Source organism: Quercus robur, chromosome 8, assembly GCF_932294415.1.
Source record: "Quercus robur chromosome 8, dhQueRobu3.1, whole genome shotgun sequence".
NCBI lineage: Eukaryota > Viridiplantae > Streptophyta > Magnoliopsida > Fagales > Fagaceae > Quercus > Quercus robur.
Genome location: NC_065541.1, coordinates 49,587,530 through 49,610,974, shown reverse-complemented (window position 1 = coordinate 49,610,974; position 23,445 = coordinate 49,587,530). Strand labels below are relative to the sequence as shown.

Genomic DNA, 23,445 nt, shown 5'->3' with positions numbered 1-23,445 from the left:
CCATATTTGAGTTGCTTGTCACATCGCTGCCTAGTACAGCCATCTAAATTTTAGGGAGGTCCAAGTGGGGATTGCTATAATTTTGTGATGTGGGATGCGGAAGCTTGAAACAGTAGAACACGTCTACTTCTAGAAAACAAGAGCAAAACATGTTTGCTTCTAAAAATAACCTTGAATCCACAAGGAGAAAGAGTCTGGAATCCACCAGAAAATAGAAAGACAAAACTCTGAATTTTATTAATTGAATAATTGTTTAAAAAACATGTACAGACTTAGGGGCCTATTTAAGGACTCTGTAAAACTTGATAGACAAGAAAATATAATGTAAAATAACCTAACTATAATAGGAACCAAATTTGACCTAAAAAGTATCAAAAGCACCTAAAAACAAGGAAATAAATGCCCTAAACCTAAAATAACATTTTTTACATAAAAATACCAAAATTCATAAATTAAATAGTAAATTATGTCCTACATCAAACCCCTCTACTTGAAACAAACTCGTCCTCGAGTTCATCTTTGAAATCTGAAATCTTCCATGCCAAGAGAACAAATACTTTGGATACTTAATCTTCCTTATCTTCTTGCCAAACTTGAAAGTCGTCAATTGAGCAACTTGAACTGCTTGTCCCTTGATCTTCATGCAATTAACAATATTCATCAAATAAGAGTCAATAATCACATCAAATCTTTCCACCCCAATAAAATCAATAAAATTTGTTTCGGTGTCTCCCACCAAATAGTAGGAGCTTGAACATTGCAATCATCTAACTTGACCTCATCGATATCGTTGACAACTTCCTCTATAATTTCTTCTTTAACGGTTTCTACTATCTCGACCTCAAGATCTTTCTCTATAATAGGGTCTTCATTAATCTCCTTCACAATCTTGATTTCAAGTTCCTCTTCTATAACAAGGCCTTCATCAATTTCCTCAAAAACTCTATATTTTCTTCTTTTACTTCTACATATTCTTCAAGAATAATATTTTCTTCAACATGCAATTCTTCCTTTAATGGTGGTATATTTGGCTCTTTAAAATAATTCAAGTATGAACTTCTTGGCCAATAATACTCTTGCATTATATATGACAAGATTTCTTCACAATCAAAACGATAAAATTTGATAGCAAGCATCTTTTTCATCCTTAGCCATGAACGAATTTTGCCTTTACCTTATCAAATTCTATCAGATTGTACTCATTCCCACCAACGTAAGGCATACTTACTAAATTTATACAAAGCAAGTCCAACTTTTTTCTCATAACAAATATTCCCATATTCAAATAAATCATCTAGATCAAGTAACCAATCAAGAAAATCTTCTTTTAAAAAAAAAAACCATTAAAACTTGCAATTCTTTTATAAGGCCTATATGAAATTTGCTTACCAATAAGTTGTCCGTGAGTTATGTCTCCGCAACAGTTATCCCTATTGTTTCCATGCTCCAACGACAACATCTTAGCAAATAAAGTTTTTGTGAGTACTAGTTGTACGTCATGTAATACTTGCTAAGTTTTCTGTTACCAAAATTGCTACCGTCTCATACGTCAGCCACCAAACCAAGATAAGTTAAGGCTCTTATACCAACTGATGCGGGATGCGGAAGCCAAAAGAAGTAGAACACATCTACCTCTAGAAAATAAGAAACAAAACACTAGAAAATAGAAAGACAAAAGTCTGAATTTAATTGATTGAATAATTATTCAAAAAACGTGTACAGACTTAGGGGTCTATTTAAGGGTTTTGTAAAACTTGACAAACAAGAAAATATAATGTAAAATAATTCCTAATTGATATCTAACTATAACACGAACCAAATTTGACATAAAAAACATTAAAAGCAACTAAAAACAAGGAAATAAATGCCCTAAACCTAAAATAACGTTTTTTACATAAAAATACCAAAATTAATAAATTACAAAAACTAAATAGTAAATTCTGTCCTACATCATTTTGTTATGTTCACAGCCTTGATGCTTGATAAAATCTGGAAGCCAAGAAATTTATTACTTTTCCCAGAGATTGATCCCAAACTTGCAGCGAATAAATCTCCAAATCGGCCTGGATATGCAAGACCACTTGAATTCACTAGCTCGTGTCCTCCCTTGCTCAAGCAACCCGAATCACCAGATGGTCCAAGCATTCAGGTAAGGCTACAAAATTGAATTATGATGCTAGGCATTGATTCTTTTGGGGCTGTGATTACTGTTGTTGCTAGGAACAATGAAGGGATTGTATTAGCCGCTGCAATATCCAGGACTAATTCTTCTATCCCAGCATCAGTAGCAGAGTTACATGCTTTTAAATGGGCGTGACAAGTGGCAAATTCCATGGAAGCCTCAAAGGTGCAGATTGAAGGAGATTCCGAGATTGCCTTGTTTATGTTGATGCTCTCTTGCAAAAGCTGGATTCAACTGCTGGATTATCTGAGATGTAATTTGCATAATGTGTAGATAAATTTGATTTAGCATTGGGTTTGAATTTTTGTTTGTTTTCATAGTCTCCTAGGATAATAAAGCTCCCCCCATATATATGCTTAGCTTAGGCAAGGGCAGCTTGATGTATTTGGGGCCTAAGGCAAAAATTTATTATCTTATTTTATATGCAAAATTACTATTAATTAACATGAATCACATAGAATTTTTTTTTTTTTTTTTGGAAGAAAGTTTATAAACACAAAAAACTTGACTAAACTTTTTACATTTGTTGATGTGACAAATTGATAATGGTAAGTAAAAGAGTGATGTTAGTGGTGGACCTAGATAAGAATTAACAAAAGTTTGTTAACTCAACTAATGTGACTTTCTCAACTAATGTAGCACTTCTTCTTTTTTTTGAGAAGTGCTACATTCGCAATATTTTTTACAATAAATTTTAGGTGTAAGTTGTTTCTTGATTTCTATTTGAACCCACTACTAAAATTATTTTTTTGCTATCAATAACAGCCTATAACAACCTGCTATTTAGGATTATTGTATAAGTATTGTCAAAAATGTTGTGGACGTATTATTTTTTCCTCTTTTTTTTGTTTGTTTTCATCTGATAAAAAAAAATATATTACTTTATTTATTGGTTAATATTTCAGCCAAATTAAGTTAAAATTTAGGGATCTTTTTTTTTACTTGAGGCCTCAAGCGATTGCATCAATGGCTTATACCATTGAGCATGGTTTTGGAACCCAAATTGTTTAATAAACCAGAAAAGGGAAAGGTTCGAGATTTTTGAAGTCAGACCGAGGTTCAACTGTGGTCAAACCATGATGTGTCATTTAATTTGTTAATATATTTGATACTTAAATTGGTTTATATTTATTCATTTTTCATTCTTAACCAAAAAGATGTGTGTGATCCAATGGTTTGCATGTTAGACATGTTATTATACCCGCTGAAAGCAGATTCGAGTCCTGCCAGCAGGCCTCCCCCGCAGTTTTTGTGTTGTTATTCTGAACCTGTTTTTGGCTTCTTTCCTGCATTTATTTTTTTTGAAATTTTGTCTTTCACCAAAGATACAAATTTGCATATTCAACCAAATAGAACACAGGCTAAAAGCCACTAGACAGCACAAGACACGGCAGCTTCAGGCTCTGCTCTAAGTCTATTATGAACAGAGCCGGCCAGAACTCTCTTGTAATCATTAAGATACCTTTAGTGAAAATTAGTTAACATTTTCTTGCTCATTTCTCTAAAAGCTTATCTCAAAGTTTACGGATTCGAACCTGGAACCCCATAAATAAATAAAAGCACCTATATTGCTAAATTACCAACACAAAATTAAGCACCACCAAACTCCAAAACATGGTATTGTTACGCTCAAAAACAACTAGTGTCTTCCTGTTAATCTTTGTTGCGTGTTATAGTTGTAGCCCCCCAGAGGAACCCATCAAATGCTCATCAGAGAATACAAACTGTACCATCACAAACTCCTATGGTGCCTTCCCGGATCGAAGCACTTGTCGAGCAGCTGAGGTGGCGTACCCCACCACTGAGCAAGAGCTCATTTCAATAATGGCAGAAGCAACCAAGAACAGAAGGAAAATGAAAGTGGCAACATGTTTTTCACACAGCATTCCCAAGCTAGTTTGTCCAGACGGCCAAGAAGGGCTGTTAATAAGCACCAAGTATCTTAATCATATGTTAAAGATTGATGTTGAAGCTATGACCATGACCATAGAGAGCGGTGTGACATTGAGGCAGCTAATCAATGAGGCTGCCAAGGCCGGTCTAGCCTTGCCTTATACACCATATTGGTGGGGTTTGACAATTGGGGGCCTATTGAGTACTGGTGCACACGGTAGCACATTGTGGGCTAACGGAAGCTCGGTCCATGATTACCTTCTGGAACTTCAAATTGTTAGTCCTGGTGGCGCTGAAGATGGTTATGTAAAGGTTCGGAGGCTCAAAGATGGTGACAAAGATTTCAATGCAGCTAAAGTTTCACTTGGAGTTCTTGGAGTCATTTCACAGGTATGATTTGTAGCTTGATATATATATGACAAAAGGGAATTTCTGGGTCATCCAGGAAGTTTGATCTTAGTAAAATGCTTGAAAAATGCTTGCTGGAATTTGTTAATCAAGCCAAACTTTCTTTTTGGGATTCTTGAGAGAATGCTTTTATAATTAACCAATTATAAGTCTAGTTCATATTTGCATCTAAAGCATTAATAAAGATTTGGGTGACAAATTCAGTCGACTCTTCATCTTATCATCTGTCAAACTGTCGAAGTGAAAGCTCAAAGTGGAAAACACTCACTTTGCAGGTCACTCTAAAACTACAACCCCTCTTCAAGAGATCCATCATCTACTTGACAAAAAATGATTCAAACTTGGGAGATCAAGTGGCTAGTTTTGGTCATCAACATGAGTTTGCGGATATAATTTGGTATCCTAGTCAACGCAAGGCAGTCTATCGTATCGACGATCGTGTCTCCACAAACACATCTGGCAATGGTCTATACAATTCAATCTCATTCCGCCCCATACCTTCACTCGAACTGGGCTCTATCAGAACCTTAGGTTAACCAAAAAGCATTTACCTACTTTAGAACTACCATTTGATTTTTGGTATTGTAATAAAAGTGTAATTGTTTTGACAGTGTTTGTTTTGTGCTTTTTAAAATAGAGGAACTTCTAGAGCACCTGAGTTATGCCAATGGGAAGTGCGCCAGTGCAAAAAAAATTACTTCAAAACTCCTGAATACTGCTTATGGTTTAAGTAACAATGGTATTGCTATTTTCATGTGCTTAAAAAACTACCAAATTAAGTTATTTGCATTAGTTGTTGATTGTTATTTGTCCCCAATTCTAAAAACAATTCTTGATTTTGGACTTACAGATGACCACTTTACGGGCTATCCCGTTGTTGGATTTCACAACCGCCTTCAAGCATCAGGAACATGCCTAGATAGCCATCACAATTCAGCTTGTGCATGGGATCGCAGAGTCAATGGTGCTTTTTTTCACCAAACGACATTTAGTATTAGCTTGTTCCTGGCTAAGAGCTTTATCCAAGATGTGCAGAAGTTAATTGAAATGGAGCCTAAAGCAATGTGCGGTGTAGAATTGTATAACGGAATTCTCATGCGCTATGTTAAGGCTTCGAGTGCTTATTTGGGCAAACAAGAAGATGCAGTTGACTTTGATATCACTTATTATCGAAGCAAAAACCCCATGACTCCTAGGCTTTATGAAGACATACTCGAAGAAGTTGAGCAACTCGCTCTTTTCAAGTATGGAGCACTGCCACATTGGGGAAAGAATCGAAACCTAGCATTTGATGGAACAATCAACAAGTACAAAAATGCTAGAGAATTTTTGAAGGTTAAGGAGGTGTATGATCCCTTTGGCCTCTTCTCTAGTGCATGGACAGACCAAATTCTTGGATTGAAAAATGGTGTAACCATAGCTAAGGAGGGGTGTGCATTGGAGGGGTTGTGTATATGTTCAGAAGATATTCATTGTGCGCCCAAGAAGGGCTATTATTGTAGACTAGGCAAAGTATACAAGGATGCAAAGGTTTGTACTCGTATAACTTCTAAGATAAATATATGTGATGTCAGCTAACAGTGGTGAAATCTGTTAGCTGAAATCAAGATTTCACCTTAGGAGGCCCAAATTTTAATTTCTTGGCATATTAAATAAATGTAAATTTCACTTCCCTTCTCATGTCATTGTTCCTCTAACCTAAATAGAGATCAATTTCCATTTTGGGCAATGTTTGCGTAACAAAATGTTTGTTATAGTATTTACCGTTCTTTTTTTTTTTTCTTTTTTGGTAAATAACTTTTGATGGATCAAGGATTAGCAAAATCTTCCCAATAAGCCCAATCCACTCCCTCATTTGGGATAGCACGGCCCATTAGGGTAGTTTATGAACAAATAAATTAACAAATTTAGTAACAAAAATAAATATTCCATTGAAATGAAAATTTATGTCATGAGAGACGTAGTTTAGGATTTAGTTTACTTAAATTTAGGATTTAATTAAACTAAATCTTGAATTTCAATAAGGTTTCATTAAAGCCATAAAATTTTTAAGCCGTTTCATTTAATGCCCTCATAGAGTCCATATTAATTAAAAGTTACAAAAATTTTAAAATTTTGCGATTAAAACCTATCTAGACACGAACAAGAAAAAAACATCATGTGAAATTATAATACCTCTAATATACTTTTCTCAAATAATAATAATAATAATAATACTTCTAATATGCTATATAAGAATTATGAAATTATAATTTATATATATAAATATATATATATATATATTTCATGTTTAGATCATATTATATCATATACTATATAATAAAAGTTGAATTTTGTAAGTCGTAGTTGGATAATAGTCCCACATTGCTTAAAAGAGTATATTGTGTGTAAAATAACTTGTCTTACACTCCTTTAAAATTTACCATGGCTTTTGAATGGAGTTTGTGGTGTGTTTTATGTTAAAACTCATTCACTCTCCCTTTTGTGTATATGTTTATTTCTCCAAAAAAAAAAAAAAAGTGGCTACATATCTCATTGTGCCAAATGGATATCATTTATTAAAAAAAAATTGGTAATCACATAATCACCTATAACTTTGGGTGGTTTCAAATTAAACCCCTAAATTTCACAAAAAATAATAATTAAAACCATGAATTTTTTTTTTTTCCCTCAATAAGTCACTATTAACTAAAATTCGCATAAGTTGTGAGTAACATATACTCAAATGCAAAAGATTTATTCTTGTGAAATTATAAGATCTCTGGTATATGTAAAATATAATTGTAAAATTAAATAATTACCAATCAATTAGTTATTGTCACACATTCACCATTTATGATTAAAATTATAAATATATTGAAGTTATTAGCATGATTTACTTTAAGTGAAACTCTATTACCCAAGATTTACTAAAATTGAAAGGCAAAAATATTGTTTTCATTCATAAAGCTTGCATGAAGTTTGCTTTTTGTCTCTAATTTTTTTTTAAATTGTCCCTAAACTATTAAAAAAAATTCTTTTTCATTAAACTTTAAAACATCTTTCATATTGTACACGTGACCAATATTTTTGTTCTACATGTTAATCTCATGTGTGTCATTATTTTTTAAAATGTAATGATTCATGCCAAACATGTCAAATTTTTTAATCTTTAGAATAGTGTCACCTAGTTAGTCAAAAAGGATAAGTTTACAAGAGTGGACAAAAGGACAAAGAGTGTAACACTTTCAATGTCTAGGGACAAAGAAAAACTTTTTTAAGTTTTTGAGGAAAAAAAAATGAAATTCTAGCAAAATTTATGGATGAAAGCAATATGTTGTAAAATTAAAGCTAGGCTAAATTACAAATTCTACCATCTAACTTTACCAAAAATTCAATTCAATTAATCATGTAACTTCACTTTTGTTCAATACAGTTTTTTAGGTTTCAACTTTTCAATCCTCCCATTAATCTCCTTTAGAATTGTGCCATTATTAATCCCTAAAACAATGTTGTTTTTGGGTCTCATTTTATGATATTTTATGAAAATTTTCTAAAAGAAGTGCACAAAAAGATTAAATTGATCAAAGTTAAAAGTTAAAGAACTGAATTGAACAAAAGCGAAGTTACAAGATTGAATTGAATTTTAGGTTAGAGGGTGCAATTTATAATTAAACCTTGAAGTTATTAGTCCAATTAAAGCTCAATTGTAAAAAATTTCAAGAAATTTAAAAGATGTTTTATTACTTATTTTATAATATATTGTAATATTTGGTTTTGTATAAAAGGTTTAATTTATATATATCCTCATCAAGGAAATCTACATAGTTAATACAATACCAAATTGGAATAATGTTGTACTGAATAACTAGCTAGAGTCCGTTTGGTAACGTTGTTCTAGTAACATTGTTTGTATTTTTGAATATACGTGTGGGTGAAAAAGTGTGTGAAAATACGTGTAATGTTGTTTAAAAACTAAAAACATGTATTTAAACATATATACCAAACGGACCCCTAATTTCTTGCAATCCGCTAACACAACATTTGATTCTCTACTATTTGTCAAAACAACCATTCTGCAGAAGTCCATTGTTGTAGCTTTAATGAGAGCTTCCTTGAGTGCTATTAATCTTGCAAGCCGATGATCCTCAATTACCACACTCTGTCCTCCGTTAAAGAGTTGGTTGTCTTCTCTGTCTTTGCCTATGAGAGCAATGCCACTCCTTCCTCTAAACATATGATATGCCTATCAACTTTTACTTAGATCAAGATCTGCTAATCTTTTTTATGCCTCCTAATTGTTGTGGTTGGTGGAATGATGCATTCTCCATTTTGTGTTGCACCTGCATTGACAATATTAAAAGCATGTACCAGAGAGCTATGAGTAGATCCAGAATGCTTTCCATGAGCAGTGAATCATACTTAACTCTCTAGCAGCCACTTGGTGATTTTTTCTCTTATGGAGCCAAAAAGGTATTGACTCCTAATTGTAATCGGGACCATACTACTTTAGTGAAAGGGCAATGCATAAATAAGTGGTCAAATGTCTCTGTGTCGCCCCAGCACACACATATGAGTCCTCTGCCAAAATGCCTTCTTGAGGAGGAGGACAGATTGAGAGGGATGGGATGGCTTCACGAAGAATCTTCCAAGTAAAAGTCAGGGCCAAACTAATCTGGTAGGCTATTCTTGTTTGATTTTGACCATCAGGGGAGAAGGGCCAAACTAATCTATCTTTTTGTTCAAGAAGGTTGGCTTTGGACAAGGAAATGTTAAGGATTTTTTTGCTTTCTTCATTATTCATACAATTTTTTTTTTTTTAATTAGGGAGATGTTCCAGCGGTTGGTTGTATAGTCAATAAAGTCATAAACAATAGTGACAGAAGAATGTTAAGGATTGGGGTTTGACAAGAAACCATGTAAGGTGTTGTAAGGGGATGCTATGACCATTTCCATTTCTCCATGACCTTTGGTAGAGTTTTGGGTTGGCTTTTTTTTTTTTATGATGTTTTTCCACATCCAAGAAATATGAGTTTTATTTTTTAGTTGGTTTAAAAGCTTGATAAGTACATCCATCATACAATTTAAAATAATTTTATTTTTTTATTCTAATAAAAAAAAATTCTACAATTCAATTTTAATTACACTATTGAAATATAGTATTTTAATTTACTAAAAATTTTAATGGGTGCAATTTTTGAAAGAAAAAAATACAAGGAAAAGAAGGAGACAAAATCTAACCTGGAAAAGAAAAAACACGTGGCAGAGTCTGATTAGTTGATAGGTACCAGAGGAGGTACACCCGGTCGCTCCGTATCCTGGCTCTCATTCTCAAATAAAGGGGGGTTTTTCTGGAACAGAAGAAAGAAATCCCACCCGACTTGGGGTTTGCTTTGCTTTGCTCGCTGCAGCTGCTCGTAGAGTCGTCTGATTAAAACCCACCTACTCTCTCGGAGAAACCAAAGCAGCAAACATAACCACAAAGGGCAACCCTTCCTAAAACCCAAATCTCAAAACCCCAACTGCTTTGGTAGTATTGGTATGCACAACTCTCTCTCACTCTCTCTCTCTCTTATTCCTTTCGTTTTTTTCTTGGGTTTCATTGGCGGCAGCTTCTACCTCCATAAACCCTTCATTTCTATGACTGGTTTCTGGATTTGATATCTTTTTCTATGTGGGTTTTCCTCAATAGGGTTTATGGGGTTTTTTTTTTCATGCTTAAAAATAAATAAAAAATCTGTGTTTTGGTTTTTTGCAGTTAGATTGTAAAAATTTGATTTTTATTGGAAACAAATTGTCAAATTCGAAGAATTAGAATACTGGGGTTTTATCATATTCGTTGAATTAGTTCTTTCCCTCCAACAAACTTTAAACTGAGATGGGCTAGTCACTAAAAGAGCTAATGCAAACATTTAGGGCAGATTCTAAGTCAACCTTTTTTTCTTTTCTAGAACTTGGGTATCTTAAAAACACTATCTTTTGGTCGAACTTTGCTTGAGTCTGAAGAAAATAGCCCTTTATCTTTGGTTACATACAGGCTTTTGTGCTCGAAGTTGGTTACCATGCTTGGATTTAATAAATTGTTTGATAAGTTGCATTTGTAGCAACCAAGTGGGGAATTTGACTCATGTAGTATTTGGGGCACTTGGTTAAATTCACTTTTGTACCCTTGCTTAAAACATCCCTTAAAGTTCTATTACCTTCATCCCAAAATACAACCACAAAACTCCTTTTTTATTTGTTGCTGCCTGCCATTATGATTGTACTGAAAATTATGCATCTTATGGGAGCATTGTATTTTTCGTGAATACCATGAGCGCCTTCAGGAAATTGGTGCTGATTAGTGATTGGAGGCCAAAGTTTAGGTTTTGAAGTAGTTATGGCAGAAGGTACGGAAGTTGAAGAGCGGGTGGATCTTGATGAGGACAATTACATGGAAGACGATGATGTTGAAGAACAGATAGATGATGATGAGGATGGTGCAGATGGAGCTGGGTATGATAATGATGAAGAGAATGTGGAAGAAGTACATGAGGACTCTATAGCTGAGGCTAGTGGTAAAGACCAGTCACCAGATACAGATAGAGGACACGTTGCCTCTGAATCCATTGAAGATGAAGAAAGGCCTACTGCTCCTATTGATGAGGAGAAAAAGGAGAAGTGGGCTGAACTTCTTGCCCTTCCTCCGCATGGGTCTGAAGTTTTCATTGGTGGACTTCCTCGAGATGCCCGGGAAGAAGACTTGAGGGATCTCTGTGAGCCAATAGGCGAAGTTCTCGAGGTTGGAGTTGTACCCTCTTGCTTGCGACACCTCTTTTTTTTTTTTTTTTTTTTAACTCTTCCTCTTTCCATTCGTATTTTCAAAAAGGGTTTGATTTACAATTGTTTTTCAGGTAAGATTGATGAAAGATAAGGATACTGGTGATGCCAAGGGTTATGCTTTCATAGCATTTAAAACAAAAGAGGTTGCACAAAAGGCCATTGAAGAGATACATAGCAAAGAATTCAAGGTAATCATGGTGCTCATTTAAAAACCTAATGTCCTTTTGTTAAGAATGTTCTGATAACAGTATTCCTCTCTATGCTTCATGACCACAGGGTAAAACCTTAAGGTGTTCACTGTCCGAAACTAAGCACAGATTATTTGTCGGTAATGTTCCAAAGAGCTGGACAGAGGATGAGTTTAGAAAAGTCATTGAGGAGGTTGGTCCAGGACTTGACAGCATTGAGCTTATAAAGGTGGGGTTTCAAATTGAATTTTCTCTGACCTTATTATAAGATTGGATGGTTGTAAATGCTTTCCTTGTGAGCAACATTGCTTCCGTTATTTTCAGGATCCTCAAAATCCAAGCAGAAATCGTGGCTTTGCTTTTGTTTTGTATTACAATAATGCTTGTGCCGATTATTCAAGGCAGAAAATGTCAAGTGTGAATTTCAAGTTGGATGGCAATACCCCGACTGTCACCTGGGCTGATCCAAAGAGTACGCCTGATCATGCTGCTGCTTCTCAGGTGAATGTTAATGTAGAGTTGTGGTATTAGTTGAATACTTGAATTCTTTGATGAAGTGATTGGTTTGGGGATGCCTGTCGGTATTTAGTTTCCTTGGAATATAATCATGCCCACCATTAGTTTGATAAAGAATTTTATAAGATTCTTCAAAATATGAGATCCCTATGTTTGGTTTATTTATAGGAATTATTTATGCATCCCAAAATATTCTTGTTCAAAGTAAACTTAAAATACATAATATCTTTTAATTCTGTTTTAAAACATCAATAATATATCAAAATATTAAATCAAATTGGATTCAAGTAAAAGATAACTAGATATCATGACTATCTATCCTTTTTTTAAATGGTTTGTGGCAACTAGTATCATTACTATCTTATAAGCCCAATTTAGATATGCTAGATTTTAATGAAGGCAAGGTATTCAAAATTGAGCTTAAAAAAAAAATTTAAGATATCAAAATAAATCTGAAACACAAAGAATTCTGTAGATTAAGACCAGCTTATGTCCAATTGAAGATCAATGTCACTATGGTGTACACAAATGAAGCAAAAGCGTTCCAACAGCATGTAGTAAAATGACACCAATCGGGTAGAGTGCAAAGAGATAGAGGAGATAGAGATAGATCTTTTTCAAAGGAAATCTATATTCACCCCATTGAGCTCTTGCTCAAATGGCACCCCTTCCCCTTTTAAGAGCAAGGTGTGGGGTGGGCTCATGGGTTTAAAATCCATCAGGTGCTTGTGTAACTTTTTCTTTTCTTTTGAGTTTTGGCTTCAAGGAAAGATTCAAACTTGTGATTTTTGATTCTTAAGATGTGATTCCTAGTCAATTGTGCTACCCCTTGCGATTGCTATGTAACTTAATAATATAAAAATAAATAAAAATAAAAAGATGAAGAGAAATCCATATTCACACTAAAGTGAGGTTTGGTGGGTATCGGCATTTGGATTTGGATTCTCTTGAACTATTTTTAACCAAACAAGGGAATATCTAGGAATTCTTTCAGACATCATAAATCTTGAGGGATGACTTGAACCAAACACCCAATCTACACCTCTAGCAGGTGAGCTCAGCAAATATGATAGAAAGGAACCCCCTTATGTAGGTCAAGACCCTAGACAAGCTCTTATTTATGTGCTTTAGGGTTATAATTTATGTGTATAAATCTATCTATCAAAAATAACTTGTGTGTATAAATCTATCTATCAAAAATAAATTGTGTATAATTAAGATGTTTTACTTGAAAAAATTTGTGTATAAATCCAGTTTTTTAATAGGTTACCTGGTCCTTCACCGATATTTGACTTTTACATCCATTGATATAAATCTATAAAAACTATTGTTGAAAAATTGTGAAATAATCTGTTTATGTAAGGTTAAAGAAGAGAGAAGAGAAAACATGACACAAGAAATTTTGTGGTTCGGCAATATGCCTTTGTCCACGGAAGGCGACAAAAAAGTGTCATTATAATTTGGAGATTGCAACAATAGCTTGAAGGCACTCTCACAAGCCCAACCCAAATACACCCTTGGTTCTCTCTCAAATCAATAGAGAACACCCTTTTGTATTTAGCCAAGAGTTTCAACAAACTCTTACTCTCTTTCTTTTGTTACTCACACAAAGAGGAAGCACCTTTGCTTTTCAACACCTAAGCTTCTCACTCTATTGCCTACATCTTCCCCCCACCTCTACCTCTCTTGCTCACCCTTTATTTATAGCAAAAGTTTTCAGCCAAAGTAGTTTTTTTTTTTTTTTTGATAGGTAACATAAAATATTATTAATAAAAAGCCAACACAAGTACATTGGGAATGTACTATGGGGGCGCAAATCAAGAATCAAAATTACAACAATCAAGTAAAACAGGAAGGGAAAAACAAGAAGAATGAGACAAAGTCACACTCCATTTAAGGAGAGTGTGCAAGATAAAAGACTTAATCTCTAGCGTAGAATGTTCACATCCCTCAAAGCTTCTAGCATTCCTTTCACACCAAATACACCATATCAAGCAATGAGGCACAAGTCTCCAAAAATCTATATTGCGATGTCGCCCAAACTTACCCTATCAAGACTCAAACAACTCAATAACCTTATGAGGCATAACCCAGTTGATTCCAAACAAACAAAACACCAACAACCACAACTCACAAGCTATGGGACAATGAAGCAGAAGATGATCCACTAACTCCCCACAAATCTTACACATATAACACCAATCAAGAATTAGCACGTTTTTTGCGAAGGTTGTCTGTTGTTAAAATCTTACCTAAGGAAGCAAACCATGAAAAGAAAGCTACCCTTGGAGGGACTTTCAATTGCCATATTATTCTCCAAGGGAAGGATAAGAGAGGAGGGTAGAAAGAAAGATAGAATCCCCTGTATGCAATTTTTTACCTATCAAAAAAAAAAAAAAAAAAAGATAGAATCCCCTAACCTCAAAACATCTACTCCTTGCTGGCTTCCAACAAACCTTATCAGGACCAAACCCCCGCACAGTCGAACAGTCGAGAGTAGACCATATCCATGAACAGATCAAAAGATTCTTGTTCCCAATCTTGTGGTGGTCGACAAAATTGAACATCCCAATGAATCCTCCCAGCAGACCAACACATAACCTCCGCCACTGAAGAATCCTTTGCCCTACTAATACAATAAAGTTCCGGAAAAGCCTCTTGGAGGATACAATCCCCACACCCCACATGCTTCCAAAACTTCACTCTAGTATCATCCCCCATATCATACAGAAGGAGTTAAAAATTTAACCAGCCACTTCTAATGAATCTCCACAGGCTAACACCATAAGCACTTGTCTCCTTTTTCGTGCACCAAACATTCCCATATCTCGCCTCTATAACCATCCTATTCAGCCAAAGTTGTAACAGTTTCAGCACATGAAACTTGCTCAGTCATAGAATTTGGCTCGCATGTGAGGACTCAAGCATGGGCATGCAACTTAGCAAATCACGCTAGACAAACTTGGTTGTTGTTGGCTTTCCACTTTCTTTGAAAATGCATGCAAGAAAGAACATTCATTTAATGTTGGCTTTGACAATTCAAGCCAACTTTTCCAACAAAAACCATATGGAGAAAAAGTTTCATGATTCATTGACATGAAGAAGTGGATTTTTCTTGTATAAGTTCCACTTGAAGATGTATGAAGTATTAGGGAATGTTATCATGGCTCCATAGCAAGACAATTGAAATGAAATATGATCATTGTTTGATCAACATGAAAAAGTACTGCCGAAGTTGAATATGAGAAGGAAATTTTGGTGGTTAGATCCCCCTTTTTTGGGGTGGGGGATAGAAGGCAGACAGAGAAGAGAGCTCATCTAAACTTTTTTAACTAATGGCCCTAATAGTGACCTAATAATATGGAGCCGCTCATTGTCTTGTTGTGTTGCTTAGTTGATAACCTGTTATTATGACTCTTCACTTGCTTTATTTTTATTTCATGTTGGTAGGACATTAGCCACACACACATTTATTGCCGACTCTGAATAAAGTCAATTATTCAAATCAAATCTCAGCTGTTACGTTCTTTGTTTGAATGGAAGCAAGCTTCTGTTGATGGGTCAGAGATGGATCTCCTGGATTTTCTGGGCAGATTATCAATGGCTTAATTGTTGTGCAGTCTTCTATCTTTATTTTTCTTTCTCTTTTATTGAGTGTCCTTAGTATGCTCGTGGCCTTTTTCTTTACATCAATTATAAATCTCTTTACTTACTGATCAAAAAAAATCTAAAATATGTAGTATAGCATCTGATGAAGTAAACCATTATATCTAAAAAATTTCTCACTTAATGGTATTCAATGTTTATCTCATAGAGTTCTATATAGGTATGGTGGTAATGGATGCTTGACAGTATGCAAATAACCTAATGGATCTTTTATGAGTGCCCATGAGAATATTTTTGTCTGAAATTAACACCATGCCAACGGTTTTACCCTGACTTGAAAGGCTCCATGTAAAACATTGTTTGACCTAGTTAACCCTGATCTCTTAAGTTGCACTGTACCTAGATATCTCAATTCTAAATATCATGTAAGGGCTTCTGTCAAGCATTATGTTTCAGTTATATTCTCTTTATTTTTTATTTTATTTTTATTTTTGGCTGAATTCGGGTATTGTTTATTTGATAACTTGCACTTCTTGAAAACGCTGGCAAACTTTACAGGGGAAATCTATAGTTGCTTCTATTTTTGTGGAGTTAAAAATATAAATGCTACATTGTCTTTTCTGAAAAGTTGTGAAGACCCTATTCTGCCTTTCACTGCTACCTAAAAAATTGATTTTCTGGTCTAATAAATGGTTTTACTTGTTTTGCCATTCCCAGGTTAAGGCTCTTTATGTGAAAAACATTCCGGAGAACACTAGTACTGAAAAACTGAAGGAACTATTTCAGCGCCATGGAGAAGTAACGAAAGTGGTTATGCCACCTGGCAAAGCTAGTGGCAAACGAGATTTTGGATTTATCCATTATGCTGAAAGATCAAGTGCATTGAAGGCTGTTAAAGATACAGAGAAATATGAAATTGATGGTATTTTTCCAACAAATCCTCTAATGCTGTTTAGGGAACCTCAAAGATGTGCCAACAACCTTGTTCATTACACGTTAAACCTATTAATTGCTGGTTTAGCACACAATGGGAATTTTGTCTTATAATGCACATACATACAGCTGATGCCTACTTGAAGACATAATGATCAGAGTCAATTTTGTCTGAACCTATTTTGAGACCTCCCAATACACCAATTATTTAAAAATAAATAATTGACAAATGTAGACTTTAGGCTATATTAGGAGATAAAGGTCATCATAGAATTCAAGAATGAAGATTGTGATGCTATCATGATTTTGGCTCGTAAGTGGAATGATTAGATCTAATGCCGGTTTCCTCAATGCTATCTTATGGTCTAAGTGATGGCTGTTAGCCTTTGTTCTTTTTCTAAAGAACAATAGAGGGAGGAAGGGGTGGGGGGGAATAAAACTTTCTTCAGCATAAGAAAAATTAGAAAATTTCACTACAATGGTTATTACTGTCAAGAGAGATTGTTACCTTAGGAGCATATTGATGTTAGTTTAAATATAAAAGGAATGATGATATGATAATAATAGTTTTGACAGGGCTATTTCTGTTGGTTTCTAATTACTAATATAGGCCGGTTTCTTCTAGTCCATAATTTATTTTTTGATTTAATTAGATGTGATTGGAACTTAGAAAAAAATCTGAGTTGTCAAATGAACTGGTTTCAAACTTTCTATCATTATTATTGGATTTGTTATGGTTCCAACAGCAATTCATTCAAAGGGATTTGAACTGCAGGCCAAGTGTTGGAGGTTGTACTTGCTAAACCTCAGACTGATAAAAAGTTTGAAGGTTCTTATCCCCATAATGCTGGGCCTCATCCAAACCATCTTCCACATCCTGGATATGGCGGTTTTGCTGGTAATCCATATGGTTCTCTAGGGGCTGGATATGGCGTTGCCACTAGTTTTCAGCAGGTACTTGCATGGATTTTTGTATCTTGACATAGTTTCCTTACTGGTTGAATACCATCTCATGGATTTGCTCACATTAACAGCCAGTGATATACGGTAGGGGTCCAATGCCAGCAGGAATGCATATGGTCCCAATGGTTCTACCAGATGGTCGAATTGGTTATGTTCTGTAAGTTGCCATTAAATTCAAAAGTGGTTTTTACTTTTTAATTATTCCACCATTTTAAATAATTTATTTTGACTTTGGGTTCTTTTCAGCCAGCAGCCAGGCATGCAGGTACCATCTCCATCCCCATCTCCATCCCCTCGGCCTCGCAGAATAGATCGGAGCAATGGTCCAAGTGGACAACCAGGTCGAGGAGGAGGTGGTGATGAAGGCAATCGTGGCAGGAGGTACCGACCCTATTAGTGGTAGAGGACTGGGAAGACATCTAGTTTTTCTGTTTTTCTTTTTTCTTTTTGGGAAAGCAACATATTGTAGTTGAATGACTAGTTACATCAATTGAAATAACCCCTTCCTCCCCCCCCCCCCCCCCCCCACCCCCCCCCCCCCCCCCCCCACTTTCTCTGGACTTAAAAAGAGGGAAAGAAAAAAAAAAAAAAAATTAGAATTAGGAAGTGAGGTATCCCTTTAACTTAAATGTTGGTGCCCCAGTGCTGTTAGGTTTTGATTAACAGTATTTGTTTCTTATATATTAACTTTCATGTGTGAAATGCATTCTCTTGGCATTTTTTTGACACATTGCTGAAAAATGTTGCTGTTGCTAGATCAATAGAATTTACGCTTCTGATCATGCATCCAAGTGCAACTTAATTTCTTCATGTGGTTTTTGTATTTCATGGCCGCCACAAGTTGATGAACAACTTCAAATATTACTTGAGGCAATCTTTTTAGTGCATGGGTTACACAATGATATTACAATTTCAATAGTAGGAAATAAGAAGTGGGACGTGAATGATGTTGCTGTTTCACTTTCTGAAAATATGATTTAGTTATATACTATTTGGTTGCTGAGAAGATGTGGGACAGGTACAGGTTAAACCTGCTCTTTGTTAAATCCGCTAACAGGGAATTACCAGAGAAAAGTCTGAATAAATAAACCACTAATTGGGATCATTGAATATATTTACTGAATGAAAACTTTCTCATCATTCTGATAATCAGGCTAGCATGGACATGAAACTTATAGAGATGCCATTGTAAGATGTTTCAAAAGTTACAGGCTGTTGATCAAATCAGAAATTCTGTGCTAGATTCTGATAGTGGGGCTTAAGAAAACCGAAACATACATGCAGATTCTATGCGTTCCACCCACCTCCAATGCATGCATAATGGTGGGAGTAAGTCATATATTTGTGAAGAAGTAAATCAGGTAGTTCTGCAGCTTAGTTGGGAGTGACCTTCATTGACGTGCAGGTGTATGGCTTTCCAATTTTTCCTATTGATTTATTATGTGGTAAGGCTGTAGATGAGTCATTAAAGTGAAACAAAAACTCAATAGCCAAGTATATCTTGAACATGCAGTCAAAATAGTTACAAAATGATGCAGCTATCACCCAAAGTTTCAAAAATTGGACCACCTTAAAGCAACGTAATTAGTAATTGCATAAGTGTGAATAACAGTAAGAGCTTAGACAACTCATGGATATAACTTGGTGGGACAAACTGCTACTTTCTTAATGCAAATCATGACAGAACATTTGAATTTGTGACCAAACCCTAGTAAATCAGATATGTCAAATTACACTGAAGGAACTAAGGGGCTATTTGGATTTGTTGTCTCCATCACTTATAACTCTGTTTCCATCACTCATAACTCAAAAATTGTGGGACCCAATGATGAGAAGTCTGTTTGGGTTTTGTTTCCATCACTCAATTCTCTGATTTTTGAGTGATGAGTTATGGAAACTGAAAACACATTTTACTTGTTTTCAGTTTCCAATGGCATTTTTATAATTAAACACACACGGAGGGACCCACTGTCAGAGCAACACACGTGAGGCGCTGCTTTTGATGGTCTCAAGTGCTGCTTTCTTCTTCACTTTTCTTTCTATTTTCTCTCCTTTCTCTGGTGTTCGCTGCCTTCAATTCTTTTTTCTTTCTTTTGATGGTCTCAGGCGCTTTTTTTTTTTTTTTTTTTTCCTTAATCACAGAACCCATTTGGTCTTTACTACAATTCTTTTTTTTTTTTCTTTGCCAAAGCTAGTATGGTATTTTATGAGAGGCGGAGTGAGAGTTGAAGATTGGATCAAGGCAGAGTGAGGCGGGTAGGCTAACAAAAATCATGTATGGGTCTCTGACCAAGTGCTCAAGTATGGGACTCACAAAAAGGTGGAAATATTTGAGTGATGTGAAGTGAAAACAAAAACCAAACGGGTGGGTATTAGAAAATTTGGGTATTTTAAGTGATGAGTAATGAGTGATGAGTGATGAAAATTGAGTAACGAGTAACGAGTGATAAAAAAAAAAAAAAAATCTAAACAGGGCCTAAGCTTCTCAAATACGAAGCACATTCTTAAGAACAACAAACAACTGAATTGACTTTACACCCATGTAAAACAATTTCTTGTCAATTATGCACTTCAACAAACATCTATAGGCCTAAGTAAATGAAATTCTCCACACGCAAAATATGCAATTTGCCAAAGTGCATTTGGACAAAACCCAATAAGACTGTAGCGAGAAAGGATCCAAAAAAACACCAACCGCAAAACAAGAACAATGAGGATAAGGTACAAAGTCTTAATCTTTTGCAAGTTAAACAAGACCAAATTTATAAATTATACTATCATTGACGGAACATTGAGAATCTAAATCGCACACGCCACTCCCCAGCCTTGAAGAAACGTATACCAAAACACTATTAAGTTTTAAAACATAAAATTTCACAATACTTTGGTTAGATATAATCTTATCTTATTTTATTTTGACTTATAGTGGGCTGACACTTTAGCTTGTTTATTGTAAGATTTTATTATGGCGGTAGAACTTATAAGAATTGTATACTCAATTTCACTTCAAATTCTACACCCCCACATTTGTATTCACGCTTCTTTGCTGAATTCAAAACAGAAAGATCAAAGGTTGAAACAAGGTATCTTAGCTTATTTATTGTAAGATTTTATTATGGTGGTAGAACTTTTAAAAGAATTGTATACTCAATTTCACATCAAATTCTGCATCCCACAATTGTATTCACACTTCTTTGCCGAATTCAAAACAGAAAGATTAAAGGTTGAAAAAAAAAGTATCTGTAAGACTGTAATCATATGTTTTTCATGCTTTTGTTAGCATAACTCATAGTACTCAAGTGATACCCTATATTGATTGGATATTAAAATAAATTAGTTGAGTGTGTGTTGTGTGGGCGTGTATTTAGTCTTATTTCAAATATGTACTAGATAAATCTGGGTTTTATAAACAATTATTATAAAATAAAAAAATAAAAATAAAACAAAAAAAAATAAAAAAATAAAAACCAGAGTTATGATTAAGTTAGATTTTTCACAAAGAGCCCTTCATAGTTTAGCACAAAACAATGTCCTCAAGGGACAAACACTCTTAGGGCCTCAGCTAGCTACTGTACGAGTCAGCTACCTACCAGACTTGAGTCGACCAACAACTTCAACTTTCAATCCTCTTTTCCTTGATGACCTAATTGAATACGATTCAAATAACAAAATGTCCTTATCAAAAAAAAAAAAAAAATGTCATATAAACATATGCCATCACATTTTTCGAAATATTTGACACGGAATTTGCCAAAACTAACAATTTCCTTTTGCAGGACTTTCAATTGAACCAATGTGTTCATAGTGAGTGGATTAAGGTCTGGTGATTTATTAGGTTCCTCTACGCCTTTATTGTCAAGTCTGCATATTGTCTTTTATGACTAGCATGCTAGCAGCTCCTTTTACAAGGACTGCACTAACCACCTGCACTATTTAATAAGACACTTGTTGGTTCTCCCATTTCATCACTCTTGCCACAAATGCATTCTCCATTTCAATTATTTAGCAACACTGTAGTAGTTACTCTCTAAAATATCAATAATACATTTTCCTTTGCCAACATTCTGCTGCCATTTATTATTTTGAGAGTCTTACTTTTCCATTCTGCTCTGTTTCATAATTATTAGACAGCTTTCATGGTACATTAAGCTGCAAGGATCTTAGCAAACATGAAACAACCAAATTATTAAACAGAAGAAAACAGTAATGCCATATACATAATAACTGCCATTTCGACATGGGTTCAAAGGTGCACGGACACGGTATCCGTATAGATACGATACAGCCAGTAATATTTGAAAATTATAACATGACAAAACAGATAAAACACCATTACCACACAGAGGTACAGTACCCTAAATAAAGTCTCTTAGGTTCAAACTAACCAAATTAAAAAAGAAAATACCAAACCTTTGATAACAGGGTCTCTTATATTCATACGATAACATAACTTGCTCTACTTTACAAAGAAAACCAGAATTCAAATACCCCATACTCAGAGTTGTTACTATCAAATTATAAAACAAAATTCATAAAATAATTGATTACACCATAGAAAGAAGGAAGCCTTAGAATTATGAATGGGTATCAGAAAGCTCCTGAAGGCGCTTCTCCAACTCAATCAACCTCACACCCCACTCACTCTTAATGCACAAGGGCCTCACTTTACTATAATCCAGACTATCCTCTTCCACAGAGGATGATAACCCCATAGCATTCTTCTTCATCTTCTTACTCTTCATTTTCTTACTTTTACTGAACTCGTTTTTCTGAGCAGCGGCTCTCTGAAGAGCCCGAAGCACATCTGACCCACTAATCTGCCTTCCCTCGTCTTCTTGTTTTTGTTGTTTGGGGATGCGATTGGGGGTAGTGGAATTAACTGCTGTGACTTCGAGGATGGTGTGGCCTAGGCCTTTGATGTCTTTGGTGGGGACGGCGTCGTTTCTTGGTGGTTTTGATTGGTGGCGCCGTGGGTGAGAGTTGGCTGAGATGGTGAGAGGGAGAGGAAGAAGCTTGGGTGAGATGGTGTGGTGGGAAAGAGGCGGTATGGTTTGGGAGAGAGCCCACATGGCTTGGACTTGGACTTGGACTTGGACTTGGACTTCGGGGTTTTTCAGGTTTTATCAATTAGTTTGGACCTTATTCTTTGGGTTCTCTTCTGCACATTTCTCATCAAATCTTTTTAGTGGTAGCTGAAATGAGTATTATATGTACTCTGTTCGCACAATATATATTTAATAATCATAGGTAACTTGTTTAAATGATGTAGGTGATTTAACACGTCGATGATCATATGATCATTATCTCGTGAGTTAGAAGAGATTCTACATCTAATGAGTTAGAGGAGATTTCTTGAACTCAATTAAAAGAATGAAATCTTTTATCAAAGAGAAAAGGAGTAAAATATCCTGCTCATCTGAGTATCATAAAGACTAAAACTATAACAACAGTTGAATTTATATAATTCTATTTAACTATTCAAAAATTATATTGAATTATTACCGTGACCATTAATTTAGATATTAGTTAATGGGCCATAGATTAAGGTTAAATATTTAAATGTGACGAAATTAACCCAAAAAAAATTTTTTTTTTTTTTTTTTTGAGAAACTAACCCAAAATAAAAATGATAAAACAAAATTTTCCCTAATGATAACACAATGATATTCCCTTTTTCTAAAATGATTTCCCAAATTCGTCCTCCCAAGGTTTCAAACACACATCACACTAAAACCATTGATGCCGCCATTTGCATCATTCTTGTTTCTAATATTTCACAATCAATCATTTCACCCTAAAAGCTAAAAGCCAACATTTTAATTTACACTAGATAAAACCCCAAGAGTCAGTTAAAATGTTGTAATGTCGTAAGACTAGTTTTGTGGGTGTGCTTATTGCCTTCCCCACATGTAACTAAAATTCTAAACTTGTACTTCTAGTTTGAGACATGATTAT

The 23,445-nt window shown here is 34.9% G+C and overlaps 3 protein-coding genes across 5 annotated transcripts; 2 read left to right on the top strand and 1 right to left on the bottom strand.

Moving 5' to 3' along the window:
• Positions 1-3,688: 3,688 nt before the first annotated feature.
• Positions 3,689-6,155, top strand: LOC126696836 (probable L-gulonolactone oxidase 6). The gene is made up of 4 exons (XM_050393562.1): positions 3,689-4,465; positions 4,759-5,014; positions 5,121-5,222; positions 5,334-6,155. The coding sequence occupies exons 1-4, from the start codon at positions 3,797-3,799 to the stop codon at positions 6,059-6,061; spliced, it is 1,755 nt and encodes a 584-aa protein (XP_050249519.1). The 5' UTR covers positions 3,689-3,796; the 3' UTR covers positions 6,062-6,155.
• A 3,656-nt stretch (positions 6,156-9,811) lies between these two features.
• Positions 9,812-18,272, top strand: LOC126696834 (heterogeneous nuclear ribonucleoprotein Q). Of its 3 annotated transcripts, none has more exons than XM_050393558.1 (9): positions 9,812-10,001; positions 10,789-11,243; positions 11,356-11,472; positions 11,561-11,701; positions 11,797-11,973; positions 16,312-16,516; positions 17,303-17,481; positions 17,562-17,647; positions 17,737-18,272. In XM_050393558.1, the coding sequence occupies exons 2-9, from the start codon at positions 10,842-10,844 to the stop codon at positions 17,885-17,887; spliced, it is 1,458 nt and encodes a 485-aa protein (XP_050249515.1). In that variant the 5' UTR covers positions 9,812-10,001; positions 10,789-10,841; the 3' UTR covers positions 17,888-18,272. The 3 variants fall into 3 exon arrangements, with proteins under 3 accessions (XP_050249515.1, XP_050249517.1, XP_050249516.1); XM_050393560.1 differs by having other exon boundaries at positions 9,818-10,001; positions 10,828-11,243; XM_050393559.1 differs by lacking the exon at positions 9,812-10,001 and having other exon boundaries at positions 10,500-11,243.
• Positions 18,273-21,901: 3,629 nt separating this feature from the next.
• On the bottom strand, positions 21,902-22,663 carry LOC126696833 (uncharacterized). The gene has a single exon (XM_050393557.1). It carries the CDS (start codon positions 22,557-22,559, stop codon positions 22,065-22,067), a length of 495 nt encoding a protein of 164 aa, XP_050249514.1. The 5' UTR covers positions 22,560-22,663; the 3' UTR covers positions 21,902-22,064.
• Between the last annotated feature and the right edge of the window lie 782 nt (positions 22,664-23,445).

What these genes read in the sequence shown, in the direction of transcription:
- LOC126696836 (XM_050393562.1), top strand. Translation starts at nt 3,797, where the DNA reads ATGGTATTGTTACGCTCAAAAACAACTAGTGTCTTCCTGTTAATCTTT. An exon ending in TTCTTGGAGTCATTTCACAG is followed by an intron (nt 4,466 to 4,758) that starts GTATGATTTGTA and finishes CTCACTTTGCAG; the next exon opens with GTCACTCTAAAACTACAACC. An exon ending in GGGCTCTATCAGAACCTTAG is followed by an intron (nt 5,015 to 5,120) that starts GTTAACCAAAAA and finishes TTTTTAAAATAG; the next exon opens with AGGAACTTCTAGAGCACCTG.
- LOC126696834 (XM_050393558.1), top strand. Translation starts at nt 10,842, where the DNA reads ATGGCAGAAGGTACGGAAGTTGAAGAGCGGGTGGATCTTGATGAGGAC. An exon ending in CAATAGGCGAAGTTCTCGAG is followed by an intron (nt 11,244 to 11,355) that starts GTTGGAGTTGTA and finishes ATTGTTTTTCAG; the next exon opens with GTAAGATTGATGAAAGATAA. An exon ending in ATCATGCTGCTGCTTCTCAG is followed by an intron (nt 11,974 to 16,311) that starts GTGAATGTTAAT and finishes TGCCATTCCCAG; the next exon opens with GTTAAGGCTCTTTATGTGAA.
- LOC126696833 (XM_050393557.1), bottom strand. Translation starts at nt 22,559, where the DNA reads ATGTGGGCTCTCTCCCAAACCATACCGCCTCTTTCCCACCACACCATC.